The sequence below is a fragment of the Acipenser ruthenus genome, unplaced genomic scaffold (genome assembly GCF_902713425.1).
Source record: "Acipenser ruthenus unplaced genomic scaffold, fAciRut3.2 maternal haplotype, whole genome shotgun sequence".
Taxonomy (NCBI): domain Eukaryota; kingdom Metazoa; phylum Chordata; class Actinopteri; order Acipenseriformes; family Acipenseridae; genus Acipenser; species Acipenser ruthenus.
Window position 1 is genome coordinate 257333 of NW_026707313.1, and position 20603 is coordinate 277935.

General features: G+C 39.3%; 1 protein-coding gene across 2 annotated transcripts; it reads left to right on the forward strand.

Annotated features, from left to right (window-relative positions):
- The first annotated feature begins 6200 nt into the window (after window positions 1-6200).
- Window positions 6201-20043, forward strand: LOC131696795 (E3 ubiquitin-protein ligase TRIM39-like). 2 transcript variants are annotated; one of them, XM_059018662.1, is made up of 12 exons: window positions 6201-6270; window positions 8788-8847; window positions 9267-9302; window positions 10428-10463; window positions 11103-11132; window positions 11742-11774; window positions 12634-12729; window positions 13199-13285; window positions 14385-14411; window positions 15796-15822; window positions 15915-15941; window positions 17247-20043. In XM_059018662.1, exons 2-12 carry the CDS (start codon window positions 8799-8801, stop codon window positions 17822-17824), a joined length of 1026 nt encoding a protein of 341 aa, XP_058874645.1. In that variant the 5' UTR covers window positions 6201-6270; window positions 8788-8798; the 3' UTR covers window positions 17825-20043. The 2 variants fall into 2 exon arrangements, with proteins under 2 accessions (XP_058874645.1, XP_058874646.1); XM_059018663.1 differs by lacking the exons at window positions 6201-6270; window positions 17247-20043 and adding an exon at window positions 17120-17232 and having other exon boundaries at window positions 8692-8847.
- Window positions 20044-20603: the final 560 nt, after the last annotated feature.

The window sequence follows — 20603 nt, forward strand, 5'->3', positions numbered from 1 at the left end:
CTGGTGAAATTGAGTAAGGTGTGATGCTGTTTGGAACACCCTGGTGAAATTGAGTAAGGTGTGATGCTGTTTGGAACACCCTGGTGAAATTGAGTAAGGTGTGACATGGTTTGGAACACCCTGGGTGAAATTGAGTAAGGTGTGACATGGTTTGGAACACCCTGGTGAAATTGAGTAAGGTGTGACACTGTTTGGAACACCCTGGTGAAATTGAGTAAGGTGTGACACTGTTTGGAACACCCTGGTGAAATTGAGTAAGGTGTGATGCTGTTTGGAACACCCTGGTGAAATTGAGTAAGGTGTGATGCTGTTTGGAACACCCTGGTGAAATTGAGTAAGGTGTGATGCTGTTTGGAACACCCTGGTGAAATTGAGTAAGGTGTGATGCTGTTTGGAACATCCTGGTGAAATTTAGTAAGGTGTGATGCTGTTTGGAACACCCTGGTGAAATTGAGTAAGGTGTGATGCTGTTTGGAACACCCTGGTGAAATTGAGTAAGGTGTGACATGGTTTGGAACACCCTGGTGAAATTGAGTAAGGTGTGACACTGTTTGGAACACCCTGGTGAAATTGAGTAAGGTGTGATGCTGATTGGAACACCCTGGTGAAATTGAGTAAGGTGTGATGCTGTTTGGAACACCCTGGTGAAATTGAGTAAGGTGTGATGCTGTTTGGAACACCCTGGGTGAAATTGAGTAAGGTGTGACATGGTTTGGAACATCCTGGGTGAAATTGAGTAAGGTGTGACATGGTTTGGGACACCCTGGTGAAATTGAGTAAGGTGTGATGCTGTTTGGAACACCCTGGTGAAATTGAGTAAGGTGTGATGCTGTTTGGAACACCCTGGGTGAAATTGAGTAAGGTGTGACATGGTTTGGAACACCCTGGGTGAAATTGAGTAAGGTGTGACATGGTTTGGAACACCCTGGTGAAATTGAGTAAGGTGTGACACTGTTTGGAACACCCTGGTGAAATTGAGTAAGGTGTGATGCTGTTTGGAACACCCTGGTGAAATTGAGTAAGGTGTGACATGGTTTGGAACATCCTGGGTGAAATTGAGTAAGGTGTGACATGGTTTGGGACACCCTGGTGAAATTGAGTAAGGTGTGATGCTGTTTGGAACACCCTGGTGAAATTGAGTAAGGTGTGATGCTGTTTGGAACACCCTGGTGAAATTGAGTAAGGTGTGACATGGTTTGGAACACCCTGGGTGAAATTGAGTAAGGTGTGACATGGTTTGGAACACCCTGGTGAAATTGAGTAAGGTGTGACACTGTTTGGAACACCCTGGTGAAATTGAGTAAGGTGTGACACTGTTTGGAACACCCTGGTGAAATTGAGTAAGGTGTGATGCTGTTTGGAACACCCTGGTGAAATTGAGTAAGGTGTAATGCTGTTTGGAACACCCTGGTGAAATTGAGTAAGGTGTGATGCTGTTTGGAACACTTTGGTGAAATTGAGTAAGGTGTGATGCTGTTTGGAACATCCTGGTGAAATTTAGTAAGGTGTGACATGGTTTGGAACACCCTGGTGAAATTGAGTAAGGTGTGACATGGTTTGGAACACCCTGGTGAAATTGAGTAAGGTGTGACATGGTTTGGAACACCCTGGTGAAATTGAGTAAGGTGTGACACTGTTTGGAACACCCTGGTGAAATTGAGTAAGGTGTGATGCTGTTTGGAACACCCTGGTGAAATTGAGTAAGGTGTGATGCTGTTTGGAACACCCTGGTGAAATTGAGTAAGGTGTGATGCTGTTTGGAACACCCTGGTGAAATTGAGTAAGGTGTGATGCTGTTTGGAACACCCTGGTGAAACTGAGTAAGGTGTGACATGGTTTGGAACACCCTGGGTGAAATTGAGTAAGGTGTGACATGGTTTGGAACACCCTGGTGAAATTGAGTAAGGTGTGACACTGTTTGGAACACCCTGGTGAAATTGAGTAAGGTGTGACACTGTTTGGAACACCCTGGTGAAATTGAGTAAGGTGTGACACTGTTTGGAACACCCTGGTGAAATTGAGTAAGGTGTGATGCTGTTTGGAACACCCTGGTGAAATTGAGTAAGGTGTGATGCTGTTTGGAACACCCTGGTGAAATTGAGTAAGGTGTGATGCTGTTTGGAACACCCTGGTGAAATTGAGTAAGGTGTGACGCTGTTTGGAACACCCTGGGTGAAATTGAGTAAGGTGTGATGCTGTTTGGAACACCCTGGTGAAATTGAGTAAGGTGTGATGCTGTTTGGAACACCCTGGTGAAATTGAGTAAGGTGTGATGCTGTTTGGAACACCCTGGTGAAATTGAGTAAGGTGTGATGCTGTTTGGAACACCCTGGTGAAATTGAGTAAGGTGTGACATGGTTTGGAACACCCTGGGTGAAATTGAGTAAGGTGTGACATGGTTTGGAACACCCTGGTGAAATTGAGTAAGGTGTGACACGGTTTGGAACACCCTGGTGAAATTGAGTAAGGTGTGACACTGTTTGGAACACCCTGGTGAAATTGAGTAAGGTGTGACACTGTTTGGAACACCCTGGTGAAATTGAGTAAGGTGTGATGCTGTTTGGAACACCCTGGTGAAATTGAGTAAGGTGTGATGCTGTTTGGAACACCCTGGTGAAATTGAGTAAGGTGTGATGCTGTTTGGAACACCCTGGTGAAATTGAGTAAGGTGTGACACTGTTTGGAACACCCTGGGTGAAATTGAGTAAGGTGTGATGCTGTTTGGAACACCCTGGTGAAATTGAGTAAGGTGTGATGCTGTTTGGAACACCCTGGTGAAATTGAGTAAGGTGTAATGCTGTTTGGAACACCCTGGGTGAAACTGAGTAAGGTGTGACATGGTTTGGAACACCCTGGTGAAATTGAGTAAGGTGTGACATGGTTTGGAACACCCTGGTGAAATTGAGTAAGGTGTGACACTGTTTGGAACACCCTGGTGAAATTGAGTAAGGTGTGACACTGTTTGGAACACCCTGGTGAAATTGAGTAAGGTGTGATGCTGTTTGGAACACCCTGGTGAAATTGAATAAGGTGTGATGCTGTTTGGAACACCCTGGTGAAATTGAGTAAGGTGTGATGCTGTTTGGAACACCCTGGTGAAATTGAGTAAGGTGTGATGCTGTTTGGAACACCCTGGTGAAATTGAGTAAGGTGTGACATGGTTTGGAACACCCTGGGTGAAACTGAGTAAGGTGTGACATGGTTTGGAACACCCTGGTGAAATTGAGTAAGGTGTGACATGGTTTGGAACACCCTGGTGAAATTGAGTAAGGTGTGACACTGTTTGGAACACCCTGGTGAAATTGAGTAAGGTGTGACACTGTTTGGAACACCCTGGTGAAATTGAGTAAGGTGTGATGCTGTTTGGAACACCCTGGTGAAATTGAATAAGGTGTGATGCTGTTTGGAACACCCTGGTGAAATTGAGTAAGGTGTGATGCTGTTTGGAACACCCTGGTGAAATTGAGTAAGGTGTGATGCTGTTTGGAACACCCTGGTGAAATTGAGTAAGGTGTGATGCTGTTTGGAACACCCTGGTGAAATTGAGTAAGGTGTGACATGGTTTGGAACACCCTGGGTGAAATTGAGTAAGGTGTGACACTGTTTGGAACACCCTGGTGAAATTGAGTAAGGTGTGACACTGTTTGGAACACCCTGGTGAAATTGAGTGAGGTGTGATGCTGTTCTCAACACAAAAATAGTTTGACTTTCAATTCATTCTGTATGATGAAGGAGCACATATTGAACAGTTCTTATGTGATTATCAGAAGTAGGTCATGGTGGCGCCCTCTAGTGACAACAATTAACAACTGTTGCATTTGCATCTCTCTCTCTAATGTAAAATATATATTCTGTATATGCTGCTACAGCGGGATGTGAACACGCTGCCTCAGCACCAACAGCGATCATGCTAAAGAGGAATTCTCAGTCCACTGGTTTGTATAGAGGGTTCTTAGGCCTTTACACGTCCTACACTGAGAGGGGTCCGATGGATGGATAGATATCAGTAAACAGAAAACCACAAAATGGATTCATATTTCATTTAGCTTAATTTACATTTTTTTTATAATTTGCTTCTCTCTCTTTTTCCCCCCTCATGTTTTTGGTTAGCTTCACCGGTACACATTCATTTGTAAAAATGAGGGGTCTGTATAATTTGTATACAATGACTGGGACATTGTTTTCTATTACAATTGATTGAAATATCACTGTGATTAACTGACCTCTGTAAATAATTATTACAATTGAGCAATTGTGTGCATTTTGGGGTTTAAGGGAGCCCAGGTGGTCGACACATCAGCTCTTTTGCTTTATTCTAAATACAGTTTTTTTTGTGTGCAATTGTGGAACACAGCTAAGTGTGTGATCATTTATTTTTTGAAACTTAAATTCATGACCTGCATTTGTGATGCCCACCTTATAGAATATTATCAAATGTGTGCGACATCCTTTCATGTATATGCTTATCTTAAAACCCTGAACATCCAAGAATATTAGGACTTAAGTGCGTGTGTGTGTCTGTATAGAGCTGCAGTATAGAGTAGCAGTGTGTGTGTCTGTATATAGCTGCAGTATAGAGTAGCAGTGTGTCTATGCATGTGTGTGTGTGTGTCTGTATAGAGCTGCAGTATAGAGTAGCAGTGTGTGTGTGTCTGTATAGAGCTGCAGTGTAGAGTAGCAGTGTGTCTATGCATGTGTGTGTGTGTGTCTGTATAGAGCTGCAGTATAGAGTAGCAGTGTGCATGTGTGTGTGTCTCTGTATAGAGCTGCAGTATAGAGTAGCAGTGTGTGTGTGTCTGTATAGAGCTGTAGTATAGAGTAGCAGTGTGTCTATGCATGTGTGTGTGTGTCTGTATAGAGCTGCAGTATAGAGTAGCAGTGTGCATGTGTGTGTGTGTCTGTATAGAGCTGCAGTATAGAGTAGCAGTGTGTCTGTGCATGTGTGTGTCTGTATAGAGCTGCAGTATAGAGTAGCAGTGTGTCTGTGCATGTGTGTGTGTCTGTATAGAGCAGCAGTACAGAGTAGCAGTGTGTCTGTCTGTATAGAGCAGCAGTCTAGAGTAGCAGTGTGTCTGTGCATGTGTGTGTGTCTGTATAGAGCAGCAGTATAGTGTAGCAGTGTGTGTGTCTGTATAGAGCTGCAGTATAGAGTAGCAGTGTGTGTGTCTGTATAGAGCAGCAGTATACAGTAGCAGTGTGTCTGTCTGTATAGAGCAGCAGTATAGAGTAGCAGTACAGAGTAGCAGTGTGTCTGTCTGTATAGAGCAGCAGTATAGAATAGCAGTGTGTCTGTCTGTATAGAGCAGCAGTATAGAGTAGCAGTGTGTCTGTCTGTATAGAGCAGCAGTATAGAGTAGCAGTGTGTCTGTCTGTATAGAGCAGCAGTATAGTGTAGCAGTGTGTGTGTCTGTATAGAGCAGCAGTATAGAGTAGCAGTGTGTCTGTCTGTATAAAGCAGCAGTATAGAGCAGCAGTGTGTCTGTCTGTATAGAGCAGCAGTATAGAGTAGCAGTGTGTCTGTCTGTATAGAGCAGCAGTATAGAGTAGCAGTGTGTCTGTCTGTATAGAGCAGCAGTATAGTGTAGCAGTGTGTGTGTCTGTATAGAGCAGCAGTATAGAGTAGCAGTGTGCATGTGTGTGAGTGTCTGTATAGAGCAGCAGTTCAGCAGCATTGTCTGCCCAGATTTTTTTTTCTCACAATTATAGTTTTTATAGTAAACATGTACTATAGTAAATCTATTTTATAAATGCTGAGTTTATGTACACCATATGTTTATGTCATCATTACTATAAAATAGTTTTCTTAATATTATTGTAGGGAAACTACAGAAATCATAGTACAAGTATAGTCCATATACAAATGCTGTAAACAAAACCCCTGTCGTTGTTTAAAAACACTTCAAGTGTCTGTATGTCTGTGTGTTTGTCAGTGTGTGTCGGAGATGCCAAGGGTTGACTATCCCAAAGACTGAGACTTCCAGCCCCAAAGAGTGAGGTTTCTAGGCCAAAGAGTGAGACTTTCCAGCTGGTGTGCTGTGTCCTTGCTTAAGGCAGAGCCTCTCATCTCTGGTCCTTTGGGACACCCAACGGTCCATTTTTTTTAAATCCAACTAGCACTTAACCCCTCGGGTGGGCTGGACCGAGTGCGTCATGTTGGTGGTCGTCTTCAAATTGAAAGGGAACTTGCATTGGAGAAAGCAAGCGGACGAACGCAGAGTTTTCACTGTGGATTACGAACGTTGTAAGAACTAATTACAAAATATATTCAAGGTAAGAGCATTATCTGAAATGATTCTAAACGTGTACAACACTAGCTAGAAATAACTTATTATTGAATAGCTTGTTAGTCAACTTTAATTATAAAAGCCGTCTCCTAAAAGTGCAGCGCAGTGCAATGAAGCAAAATGAAAGCACTGAAAAGAAAAAAGGAAAGCACGGTAAAGGGCAGTTTCAGAATCGTGTCGAACTCAATTCAAACACAACATTTGTGATTAAAGACAAGTCGCCTAGTACTATTATAAACGGAGCAGCGGGTCAGAAGCTGAGGACCCCCTGATGTTTAGTCCAGTGCGAATAGTAGGCTATTTCTTTAGTCTAAAATGTTGTTTTTGAATTGAGTTCGACACGACTCTGCAGCACGGCAGTTTAATAAAGTACTGATACATTTTATAAAAGCTTAAGGAAGCACTGCAAATCGCAGGGAGGTATTGTAAAGCATAAAAAACGGGGGGAACATCCACAGTAAAGCTGTGCAGAGGTCTACGCGCGTCTGTCATGTTAGGATCCACTACCTTAGACATGAAAATAGGGGAGACACGTTTTTCAAAGATGTTTTCTTTTTCTTTTTTATTATTTATTTATTTTTTATAGGTCGGCGGCTAACTGTTAATTTGAAGTACAAGGGTAACTCGCTTCGAATATAATTGAACACACCTCGCTGTCAAGCTGGACTAAATCAAATTGAATTATAATAAGCTAAAGTTGTATCACTAACGAAGTAAAATCACTGTATAAGGTACGTTTTATTTATTATTTAATGGACTCGTATTGATTATTTTAAACTAATGCTCATTTGAATATCATCCGATATGTTTAATACAATGTAATAATATTAAAGAAATCCGACCATTATTTTTTGGTTGTAATATTAAAGAGAGGCAGTTCTGTAGCCTGTTTTATTTTACGATATGTTGGTAAACACTAGACAGACTTTTGCTCTTAGTGTGGAATACTGCGAAATAACTGTGTTTCTGCCAAATGTGTGTTGCAACGTGCATTCCTCTCGGAGAATAGGTATTGCTGTTGCGCTGGATTCTAAATACATCTTGAAATAACTGTGTTTCTGCCAAATGTTGCAACGTGCATTCCTCTCGGGGAATAGGTATTGCTGTTGCGCTGGATTCTAATACATCTTGTTGGTTATTAAGGGTAGCATTGTGGAATAGTGATTAGGGCTCTGGTCTCCTGACCGGAGTGTCTTGTGAGGGTTCAATCCTAAGTGGGCACACACTGGTGCTGTACCTTTGAGCAAGCAAGCAAGTATATTGGCCAGAAATTGTATGTAAAATAACTAAGTGATAGTCGTCTTGAATAAAACCGACAGCCAAATAAATAAACACATTGTAAATTGTTATATTGGACATAACGGCCTTGGAAATCGCATTGAACTTTCAATGTCTAATTTATATAGGATGTGTGTTGTTTAAAGGGCATTGAACTTACTGTTAGTCATCCCAGGTCGTTGAGTTCTTATCTCGACTCCTTACTTAGCCATGAACATGACTAGTTTTAGTTCCAAAAACGAACAAGCTCTGTATCGTTGTGTTATGACAGGATATTCTTCCTGCTGGAAATCTGCGCGGTTTTCCGGCTCCAGCCTGGAACAGAACTGGTGTTTGAAGAAGAATAAGTCACCACTAAATAATTATAAACAAACTGACAGTTATAATGACGCTGATATCTTTGCTTAATTGCCACATCTAAAAATAAGTTCTACTTTTTTATAATTTCGTAGGTGCTGTGTTTCTTAAGTTAATCATGCTGTTATCATGTAACATAATTTACACAGAAGAGAAAAAGAAATACATGGCAGAATTAATTCAATTTTAAAGGACCTTGTTTTTTACTATGGAGAATAATATCAAACTTGTTTGAGAAATGAACTGCTCACAGGTGATAAATACTATGAGTTCAAAAGATGTGGATCAGACTCGCTTGTTATTGCTGCCAGTTTGTTTGTGATTTGAAGCCGGGTTGAAAACAGCACGCAGAATTCCAGAAGGAGTAAGATACCTCAGGGTTTCCCAATCCTGCTTCTGGGGGACCCCTGCCTGCCCTGCTGGGTTTTGTTCCAACTGAGCTCTCAATTACCACATTTAACTAATAATTTGGCTAAATCTGAACTCTTAACAGATGGACACTGTGAAGAAATTATTTAACAGATGTAGATTTTAAGTTAAATATAAAATGGTATAACAAGGAACTTGAAATCTCCAACTTCTTATAAGCTACACAATTTAAAAAGTCAAAGCAGGCAAATGATTAGTTCAATTGAGGGTTCAATGAAGTATTTGCACAGGGCAGACGGGCCGCGGTCCTGCAGGACCAGCATTGGGAAACCCTGATATATCTTACAGCAAACAAGAGAGCACCTCTAGCCAGTCACAATCAAGCCCATTGTTTCAACCCATCCCAGTGAGAGTGTACCGGGACTGTATGTCTGACACATTAACCAATTGAATGGAAGCTTCCCTTTAACTTGCATTTATTTTTCTTTAAAAATTATAGGTTTCGTGGACATGGACTTGCTAAAACAGTTTTTGCCGGGATCAACAAAGGCTGATCATAGTAAGTTATATCTCTTTAATATTTAATTTAAGAAATAATATATCTACACTCAAATTCAACAGTGTACCATGGTCCTATTTCTTTTACAATTGTAGTGCTATCCTGTACTGTACATAGCACCACCATGGGAATTCCATGGGACTTTATTTGATTTCTAATTGAAGTATCACAATGGTGGTGTCAACAATCTAATCCAAAACTGTACCATCACGGTCCTATTTCTTTTACCATGGTAGTACTGTCCTGTACCATCAATGTACCATGCATTGCAGTGCCATACATTATATAGCACCACCATGGGAATCCTATGGGACTATTTGATTTCTAATTGAAGTATCTCTAATGTAATCCAATACTGTACCAAAAATAAATATTGATTGAAATTTTATTAATTTTGATTTTTTTTTTTAATTATACAGGTAGCTCAGAAAAGCAGTTTGAAGAACTGAAACAAGGTAAATTCATCAGATTGATAGAGAGTTTATTAAATTACAATCCGATTTTGTCCTGGACCAAAACGAAACTTTGACAACCCACTAACTGCACTTATTTCTGAAATGGAAATTTTTACAACAAAATCTTAATTTACAAAACTTTCCTTTCTCTGTTTTCCAGAAAATTATGAACTTAAGAAGGAAATTGGCAAGTTGAATTCATATATACAGTGTGTATATATATATGTGTGTGTGTGTGTGTGTCAATCCTGCTGGAATTCGGCACTGCGCTGTTTTCATCGCGGCTCCAGCCTGGAATTGACCTGGTGTTTGAAGAAGAAGAAGTTGCCTCTAAATAATCAGCAACACGTTGCAGAAATAACAAGCGAACAAGTCCGATATGTTTGCTTAATTACCACATCTGAATAAAAAAGTAACCTTGTTTATGGTTTGGTAGGGGCTGTTTTTTCAGTTAGTCACATTGTTATCAAGTGACATTATGATGTACACACACGAGAGAGAAATACTGTACATGACAGAATTAATTCAATGTTACCACTGTTTTGTTACTATGGAGAGTAATACTAACAAACTTGTTAGAGAAATGAACTGCTCACACAGGTGATAAATACTAGTATAAGTTCGAAAGATGTCGCAGATATCAGACTTGTGTTATTTCTACCAATTTGTTGCTGATTATTTAGCGGCGACTTCTGCTGCTTCTGCTTCTGCTTCTGCTTCTTCTTCTTCTTCTTCTTCTTCTTCTTCTTCTTCTTCTTCTTCTCCTTCTTCTTCTTCTTCTTCTGCTGCTTCTGCTTCTGCTTCTTCTTCTTCTTCTTCTTCTGCTGCTTCTGCTTCTGCTTCTTCTTCTTCTTCTTCTTCTGCTTCTTCTTCTTCTTCTTCTGCTGCTTCTGCTTCTGCTTCTGCTTCTTCTTCTTCTTCTTCTTCTTCTTCTTCTTCTTCTTCTTCTTCTTCTTCTTCTTCTTCCTCTTCCTCTTCCTCCTCCACCAGGTCTGTTCCACACTGGAGCCACACTGAAAACAGAACGCAGTGCAGAATTCCAGCAGGAGTAATGTGTGTGTATTGTGGTAATGTTATACATGCCAAATATAAATGTATAAACTAAACATTTCAAGTGTTTTTCAGAAAGTTTAGAAAAGGAGAATGCAGCACTGAAACAAGGTGAGAGATGAAGACAGAGAAACGCACTTAAGCTTGAGTCTTCTGAAACGTGCTTCAAGCTGTCAAGCCAACCTCTTGTTTTTTCACACTGCAACCCCACAGCTAAGTCACCAGACCTGTTGTGTCAGAGGACAACACAGATCAGGTGACAGTGCAGCCAGCTCACAGGCCAACCACAGGAGTCACTGGTGCGCAGTGGTGAGACGAGGATTAACGAGCCTACTAGATCCCTCCCCACCCAGGCGTCTCAAGCTCGGACAATTGTGCACCACCCCCTGGGAAACCTCTGGGAACTCTGTGGGAATCCCTGGGATCTCCCGACCACAGCCAGCGATGGCATAGCGCTGGATTCGAACCAGCGAGCTCCTTTATGGCTATAGGGCTCATCCTGAACAGAAAAAGAAAAAAAAAACATTTTCTTAACAAGCTTAGACCTAGACCAAATCAAAACTTTGAATCCCCCTGCTAATTGCAAATTAATAGAAGTGGGTTCCCTCTGGGGTAGAAGGAATCTGACAAACCAAAAAAGATGCTAGCATCATCATTATCATCAGGACCAGGTTTTTAATTTGCAATTAGTGGGTGGGTCAAAGTTTTTATTTAGTCTAATTTACAAAATTTTCTATTTTTATATTTCAGAACACGATCAACTGGTAGAACTGAAACAAGGTGAGTTCATACACCTTTTATACATTTCAAACATATTTTATAAATCAAATTTCAAAAATGTTTATAACATTGAAGATTATATAAATCCATTGAAAGTAATAGTGAAAAAAAAACTGAAATGAAATTCAATATGAAAAATTAATAGTTTCTAAGTGTCATGACTTTTCTGTCTACTGTCATGACTTATTTAAGGTGGTACAGCTGGATTACAATTTTTGGTTTGTTTAATTGAACAATTCCTGTTTTGAAACTTCACGTTGTTGTTGTTTGATTATTTTTGTATATTTTTTTACATTTGTATTCAAACATAAACTAAACATAAATCTAAAATTTGAATCCAGTCACTATTCCACCTTAAATAAGTCATGACAGTAGTCAAGTAAGTCATGACATTTTTCCAGCATGTAAACCAAGCCAGTGACATAGTTTCCATGTGTTTTCTAATTGTATATCAGCCAAGTGATACATTTGTGGTTGTTATGGTGTCCAATCATTACTCAGAAAATCAAATTCCAAATGTCTTTATAAAATCAAACTGCAATCACTCCTTTTCTAATAATAACCTATTCTCTTCCAATAATTGTATATTTTTCTGTGTTTCTTTTCTAGTTCATGATCAATTTCTAAAGAAATTTAGTCCCGGTAAGTACATCAAGATTTTTTATTTTAATCATATGCCTTGATTTATTACTGTACTACAAGAAAAAATAAAAACCTATTTAATATAGATTTCTTTTCCAGGTTAAATGATTGCCCATGTTCCACAGAACACTACAAATAAAGTATAAAATATACGTAGGATGTATTTCATGGTTTTGTGGATTAAGTGCTATATTTTAACATACTATAATACTGTACATAATTATATGATTCTGAAAATGCCTCTTGGTTTTTGTTCCAAATGAGTTCTAAATTAAGTAAACAGAATTCATTACAAAATTTGCTTAAATTAGATTTAAATTGTTTAGCTTCTAAAAAGTTTTAGGTTCCTTATTATTTATTTCTTAGCAGGCGCCTCCCTTATCCAGGGCGACTTACAATTATCACATTATTATTTTTTACATACAATTACCCATGTATACAGTTGTGTTTTTACTGGAGCAATCTAGGAGGTAAATTACCTGCCTGCTTGCTCAAGGGTTTAACTGGCTAGATATCTGTCTGTCTGTCAGTCTAGGAGGTAAAGTACCTTGCTTGCTCAAGGGTTGAACTAGCTACCTGTCTGTCTATTAATCTAGGAGGTAAGATACATGCCTGCTTGCTCAAGGGTACAGCAGCAGTGTGTGTGTGTGTGTGTGTGTGTGTGTGTGTGTGTGTGTGTGTGTGTCAGTACCCAATTATTTTAAAAACAATTAAAAAGCTCAGAATAGGTAAATTGTTAGTTTAATTAAGAGTGTTGCTGGAACAAAAAACAGCGGGGATTAAACACTGATTTTAGACGTCTATCTCCCGTAGATTGAGCTTGTCTTTATTATTCATTTCTTTGTCTGTTTCTTTGCAGGCGGTTTTTGCAACACTTGTTTCAGAGAGAAGATGGTTTTGCTTGGGTTCAGTCCTTTATTAATTGCTTCGCTGATCATCAACTTTGTGTCTTCAAGTAAGAACTGGATAGGGTTATTATTGTTATTTGTTTATGTAGCAGACGCCTTTATCCAAGGCAACTTACAGAGACTAGGGTGTGTGAACTATGCATCAGCTGCAGAGTCACTCACAATTACATCTCACCTGAAAGATGGAGCACAAGGAGGTGAAGTGACTTGCTCAGGGTCACACAATGAGTCAGTGGCTCAGGTGGGATTTGAACCGGGGACCTCCTGGTTACAAGCCCTTTTCTTTAACCACTGGACCGCACAGCCTCCTTGTCTTGTACTAGCAGTGCTGAGACAAGGTCTCAAAAACAATTGGATATTCCAAATTGGGAGAAAATGGGGGTGAAAAATAATTGCTGATTCCAAATTTTAAAAAATTGTATATTTGAATGGCAATTTTTGGCTCTGAAATTATTCCTTGACAGTGTCCAGTCACACAGGAATTGACTATTAATGTATGTGTTTATTTGTTCACAGGAAGCTTGATCAAAAATGTTTCCATGAAGAGTATTGTGGGTGTTTCAGTCATCAGCAACTACATGTGCTGTTGTGAACCCAGAATAGGTATACATTCTTTATTGAAGTCAATCACTAGTATGCTTTTCAAAGGGGGTTCCTTTATAACTGCTAACAGAACTAAATTTCCCCATCCGGCTCCTGCTCTTGTAAATCTATGATGAGGGGTAATAGGAAATGCATCTCTGAAGTTCTCTTGAAGGGTACATGTGAAGACATCTTGGAAACAGAGCACAGCAGACTGCAATTTAATAGTTTAAAAAAAGTGGCCAGGATGTCAATAAAAAAAAAAAAAAATACACGCACCTTAAAGAGTTGTAGTACCAACATATGGGAACATGTAACACACACATTTTATTTTAGGAAACATAGAAAATACACTTAAAATAAAGATCATTACGGGGCTCCCGAGTGGCACATCCAGTAAAGGTGCTCCACGTGAGTGCAGGATGCGCTCTATAGTCTGCAAGTCGCGAGTTCGAATCCAGGCTATTCCTTTGCCGATCAAGGACGGGAACTCCCAGGGGGCGGCGCACAATTGACCGAGCGTCGTCCGGGGGGAGGGGGAGGGAGGGAGGGTTAGGTCGGTCAGGGTGTCCTCGGCTCACCGCGCACCAGCGACCCCTGTAGTCTGGCCATGCGCCTGCGGGCTTGCCTGTAAGCTGCCCGAGAGCTGCGTTGTCCTCCGACGCTGTAGCTCTTGGGTGGCTGCATGGTGAGTCCTCAGTGTGAAAAAAGCGGTCGGCTTGACGGCACACGCTTCGGAGGACAGCGTGTGTTCATCTTCACCCTCCCGAGTCAGCACAGGGGTGTTAGCGGTGAGCCGACAGTAATAAAATAATTGGCCATTCCAAATTGGGAGAAAATAATAAAAAAAAATAATTGGCAACGACTAAATAATAATATAGAAAAAAAAATAATAAAGATCATTACTTTTATTCCAACTAGGTTAGTTCACAAAGCTCTGTTTCTTCTTCTAAAACCTGACAAACTAAAACAAATTGAGTTCATACACATTTTATACATTTCAAACATCTTTTATAAATAATGTTATAGCTCGCAATTAAAACAGTTTTCTAATAAAGAAAGCCACACGTCTTCTGTTCCAATAATGAACGTGTGTTTTTTCATTGTGTTTCTTTTGTAGATCATGCTGAAATTCTGAAGAAGTTAAGTAAGAATTATTTTTTCATTTTCTTGTGTTTACTGTAAGTCCAGAAATATTTGTGGCCAAAATATTTGGCACAGAAGATTTATTTCGCTCAACAAATGTCGGCCATGACTTGCTGTTGCCCTGAATTTTGTATCCTGAGCCAACAACATTTGGTTTTATTTTTGACATACGCGAAAATTGCATAATAAAAGGCTTTCTGGATTTCCAGTATTTTCTAGGTACTAGTAGGAATTGTAAAATAAATATCTTAAATGTTCTCAGTGAAAGCCCTGATGAAGACTTCAAATGGAATTGCTTGTCACTGAATTCATTTAGTTTATGGCTGGGGGAGTCAATTTGGGATGCGTGTGCGTGTGTGTGCGCATGTGTGTTTATGCATGCGTGTGTTTGTGCATGCATGTGTCCGCGTGTGTGTGTGTGTGTGTGTTACTGTACATGTTCCCATATGTTGCTAAAACTGTTTACAAGGTGTGTGTATTGTTTTTATTTTATTTTTTTCTTGACATCCTAACACTTTTTTACACTATTAAATTGCAGTCTGCACAGTGCTCAAGACAGCTTCACATGCACCCTTCAGAAAAACTTCAGAACTACATTTCCTACCACCCCCATGCATCGTACATACATGAGCAGGAGGATGATGGGAAATGTTCTTCTGAAGGGTACATGTGAAGCCATTTTGGAAACACACCACATGCACAAAAAATAAAAAAATGTGTTCCCCTTTTAAACGACCTGTTTTTTGGCTGTGTTCTTATTGCAGCATCTTCTAGTCTGCGTATGATACTGCAGCTGCAGTTCTGCATGCTGTTTTCAACCCGGCTCCAGCCTGGAATGGACCTGGTGGTGCAAAATCAGCAACATATTGGCAGTAGTAATAACACATGACTCGGATATCTTTGCTTAATTGCCACATCTTATTAAAAAAAAATACCTTAAAGAATAAGTCATTTTGTATGATTTGGTAGGGGCTGTGTTTTTTCAGTTAGTCAATTGTTATCAAGTAACATGATGATGTACAAAGAAGAGGAAGAAATACTGTACGTGACAGAATGAATTCAATGTTACCACTATTTTGTTACTATGGAGAGTAATACTAACAAACTTGTTAGAGAAATGAACTGCTCACAGGTGATTAAACACCAGTATATAACTTCAAAAGAAGATGTGTCAATTAAGGGAAGATATCAAACTTGTTCGCTTGTTATAACTGCCAGTGTGTTGCTTTTTCTTCTTCTTCTTCTTCTTCTTCTTCTTCTTCTTCTTCCACCAGGTCAGCTCCAGGCTGGAGCTGTGCTGAAAACCACATGCAGAAGTACAATTAGAATGTCAGTTTCCCCTTCTATACTCTCACAACTTGTAACATGTCATTTTCTTTCTTTAGATGTAGTGGGATATGTTACAAATGGAGGTAAATACAGTAAATCTCTTTGAATGCATTTTTATTATTGAGAATATGCTGATTTTGAGTTGCGAATCCATCCCTGTTTTTGTCTCTTTCAGTATGGCAACAGATTTGTAAAGCCAAAAGTAAGTTTAAATGTACTGCTTCCATGTTTACTGCATTCTTATGATTATAGAATCTATTAGTATATTGTGCAACGCCATTAAGGTTGATATAATTCATATATGCACATTATATAGAGCAGGGTATCCCATTCCTGGTTCTGGGGGATCCTTGCCTGCCCTGCTGGTTTTTGTTCCAACTGAGCTCTCAATTACTTAACTGAACCCTCAATTGAACTAATACTTTGCTTAATTTTACTTTAAATTGTGTAGCTTATAAAAAAGTTGGAGATTTTAAGTTCCTAATATTTCATATTTAACTTGAAATCTCCATCTGTTTTTAAATAATTTAAGAGTTCAGATTGAGGTAAATTATTAGTTAAATGAGGTAACTGAGAGCTCAGTTGGAACAAAAACCAGCAGAGCAGGCAGGGGTCCCCCAGGACCAGGATTGGGAAACCTGCATTTCAATCTGGTTGCTTCAGTCTAATTATTGCCCAATTCAGCTTGTGTGTGCTTGCGTGTGTGTGTGTGTCAGTGTGTATGTCAGTGTGTGTGTCAGTGTGTGTGTGTGTGTGTGTGTGTGTGTGTGTGTTTTCATAGGTTGCTACAACTGTTTAAATAAGGTGTGCATGTTTTTATTATTATTTTGTAAATCTTGACCACATTTTTACACTATTAAATTACATTCTACAGTGCTACTGTTTCCAAGATGGCTTCAAATGTACTCTTCAGAAGAATTTTAGAACTACACTTCCCATCATCACTCCCATCATAGATACATGAGCAGGAGGATGATAGGAAATGTTCTTCTGATGGGTACATTTTGAAGCCATCTTGGAAACAGAGCACTGTGTAGACTGCAATTTAATAGTGTTAAAAAGTGGTCAGGATGTCAAAAAAAACTATGCACACCTTATTTAAACAGTTGTAGCAACATATGGGAACATGTAACACACACACACACCCTGAGTTCCCCTTTAATGCTTAACTATTGAGTAGTATATAGATAAATATAGAGTAGTAAGTAGTTGTTTTAATTCATTCCAAAAGCTAAACAGTTCCCTATGGTTTAATTTTCTATCCTAAGAAATATATTCGGGGTTGAGAACCACTGACTTTAAACATACTACTGAAGCCTCTTAATGAGGTAATTGACTCGATTACTGGGCTTAATTAGTCAGAATTACCATTTGTTCCAGGTATTTAGCAAGTGATGATTTAACGATACCTACAAGAACTGCAGGATTGAGGCTCTCCTGGACCAGGGTCGGCCATTTCTGGTTCTACTTGATAAAAGAAGGCTTCTTATTTGTTCCTTCTCATCAGCTGAAGTGACCCTGAATCCTGACACAGCCGGCCCAGGACTTGCAGTCAATGTAGATGAATCACTGGTGAAATTCACAGGGGAGAGAGAAGCAGAGTGGCCCAGTGTGCTGGGCAGGGAGGTGTTCACCTCAGGGAGACACTACTGGGAGGTGGAGGTGGGAGAGAAGGGCTACTGGGCTGTGGGAGTCTCCACACACCCTGGAGAGAAGATCATACCTGAGAAACCAGAGGAGGGCTACTGGCTTGTGAGACTGTCAGCTAGAGGGAGGAAGTATGAAGCAGTGGGCAAGAGCCTGGTCACTCACCCTCCTCCATCCCAACAAGAGAGCCAGTCCCCTCTCCCTCTCACACTGGAACACAAGCTCTATAATGTGGGGATGTATCTGAACTATTGGAAAGGGGAATTGTCATTTTACAACATCTATGATGCTGACAATAGATATGCAATGCATACTTTTAAATACAACTTCCCTGAGGTGGTTTACCCCGTCTTCAGCCCAGGCTGTCACGATAAAGCACCTTTGAAAATCACCAGGTTTGATTCAACATCAAACTCTCCATTCAGAATTACAATTTAGCATTGCAATATCTACAGCATTGCTTTATCTACAGCATCACAATAGAGCATTGCTATATGTACAGCATCATAATACTGCATTGCTATATCTACAACATTGCTTTATCTACAGCATCACAATACAGCATTGCTATATGTACAGCATCATAATACTGCATTGCAATATCTACAGCATTGCTTTATCTACAGCATCACAATACAGCATTGCTATATGTACAGCATCATAATACTGCATTGCTATATCTACAGCATTGCTTTATCTACAGCATCACAATACAGCATTGCTATATGTACAGCATCATAATACTGCATTGCTATATCTACAACATTGCTTTATCTACAGCATCACAATACAGCATTGCTATATGTACAGCATCATAATACTGCATTGCTATATCTACAACATTGCTTTATCTACAGCATCACAATACAGCATTGCTATATGTACAGCATCATAATACTGCATTGCTATATCTACAACATTGCTTTATCTACAGCATCACAATACAGCATTGCTATATGTACAGCATCATAATACTGCATTGCTATATCTACAGCATTGCTTTATCTACAGCATCACAATACAGCATTGCTATATGTACAGCATCACAATACTGCATTGCTATATCTACAACATTGCTTTATCTACAGCATCACAATACAGCATTGCTATATGTACAGCATCATAATACTGCATTGCTATATCTACAACATTGCTTTATCTACAGCATCACAATACAGCATTGCTATATGTACAGCATCATAATACTGCATTGCTATATCTACAACATTGCTTTATCTACAGCATCACAATACAGCATTGCTATATGTACAGCATCATAATACTGCATTGCTATATCTACAACATTGCTTTATCTACAGCATCACAATACAGCATTGCTATATGTACAACATTGCTTTATCTACAGCATCACAATACAGCATTGCTATATCTACAACATTGCTTTATCTACAGCATCACAATACAGCATTGCTATATGTACAACATTGCTTTATCTACAGCATCACAATACAGCATTGCTATATCTACAACATTGCTTTATCTACAGCATCACAATACAGCATTGCTATATGTACAGCATCATAATACTGCATTGCTATATCTACAACATTGCTTTATCTACAGCATCACAATACAGCATTGCTATATGTACAGCATCATAATACTGCATTGCTATATCTACAGCATTGCTTTATCTACAGCATCACAATACAGCATTGCTATATGTACAGCATCATAATACTGCATTGCTATATCTACAACATTGCTTTATCTACACGTTAAGTTTGAAAAGCTGACGCCTCGCTAAGTGGTAGGCGTTTCAGGCAGTTGGATATAAACAAGTGCAGAGGCTGATACATGATTTTTTCCAGTGTTTCTTTCTTTTTTTGACAACACGTACAGTATGTGATAAGTTAACCCTATATTATTCGTGTGTGTGTGTGTGTGTGTATATAATTTGTAAAGCTTATGAGGCAATTTTGTAGTTACAATTATGAACTCTGGGTAATGTATCCTTGTCATTTTCAAAAGCGCTCTGTGCATGCATCATTCAATTAGAGCTAACATCTGTCTGTACCTCGAGGACTATATAAAGAAGGATAGGACAGTGATGTCACAAGTGGGCGGAGTTAGTAAACAATGGCGCCATTTCTGGAGCCCGTAAGAGCGCGTTAGTTACTCGCAATGCTTTTAACCTGTACGCATTGCGTGCCCTTGCTAAATGATTCTTGACATATTGCAGGTTTAAAACTGAACCAGTAGACAGACAGTCACTTTATATCAACAATATGTTTCATTGTTAATAAAAATAATAGTGGGATATATCATCCTGGCGCTGCAGCACAGCATCGCCAACCAACTGCAGTGCATACAGAACTGAGTGGGATCCCCAAAAGACACCTGTGACACAGTACTGAACTGCATCATGGGAGTGACTGTCCTATTCTATATATAAAGCAGCACAGCAAGTGTGCAGACACGAAGAAGAAAAACGTATGGTTTCAATACTGTATTTTAGAATTGAATTATTATTTGTACAAGTACTGTTTAAATACTCTATATGCAAATGCATGTAATACAAACACACATTAATAATATATATGCAGTATATGAATAAAAATTGAGGTCACTTCTACGTTGGGTAAATTAACGACCCTGTTGTATGAAATATTTTTTTGCATGTATTTTCATTCTGTGGTAAGAAATAAATAAATAAATGAAAACACTATTTGAAAGGCTCTCACAAGCGCGCGTGTTTCTGTGAAGTCTAAAGCACTGTTCACACGGGATTTAATCACCAGATTGCCAGCGGTTCTGGAATTGTTCTTCATGTCATCAGTGAAATGTAGTCCCATGTAAATTGTCCACTTCGTTTTACCCCAGATGTTTTTCCAGCGGTCCTCCACTTGTTTTACGGGGCATCGGGACCTCCTGTATATAAAATTTCAAACTCGTGCACTGTCGTGTGTATTTTTAGTCCTGTGCGAATCGACCCTGTCAGTTCTGTTCTGTCGAATTATTAATAAGAGCATTCCCAGATTATTCACCTCAACGCTTTAGAGGAGACTGAAAATAGTAGAGTATGACAAGTCAAATGATCATCTAGGAGATATCTTCAAATGATTTCAGATATCTTGAAATATACTTTTAAATAAGATGTCTGTAATGTCTCAATGATTTTTAGATATCTAATTTATTTCAAGATATCTAAATAAATTATAGATATCTTTAAAACTATCTTATTTAGATATCTCAA

Excerpts from the sequence above, each read along its gene's own strand:
- LOC131696795 (XM_059018662.1), top strand. The coding sequence starts at position 8,799 with ATGGACTTGCTAAAACAGTTTTTGCCGGGATCAACAAAGGCTGATCAT. Across the intron at positions 12,730-13,198 it reads CATCAACTTTGTGTCTTCAA|GAAGCTTGATCAAAAATGTT; the intron begins GTAAGAACTGGA and ends ATTTGTTCACAG. Across the intron at positions 13,286-14,384 it reads CTGTTGTGAACCCAGAATAG|ATCATGCTGAAATTCTGAAG; the intron begins GTATACATTCTT and ends TTTCTTTTGTAG.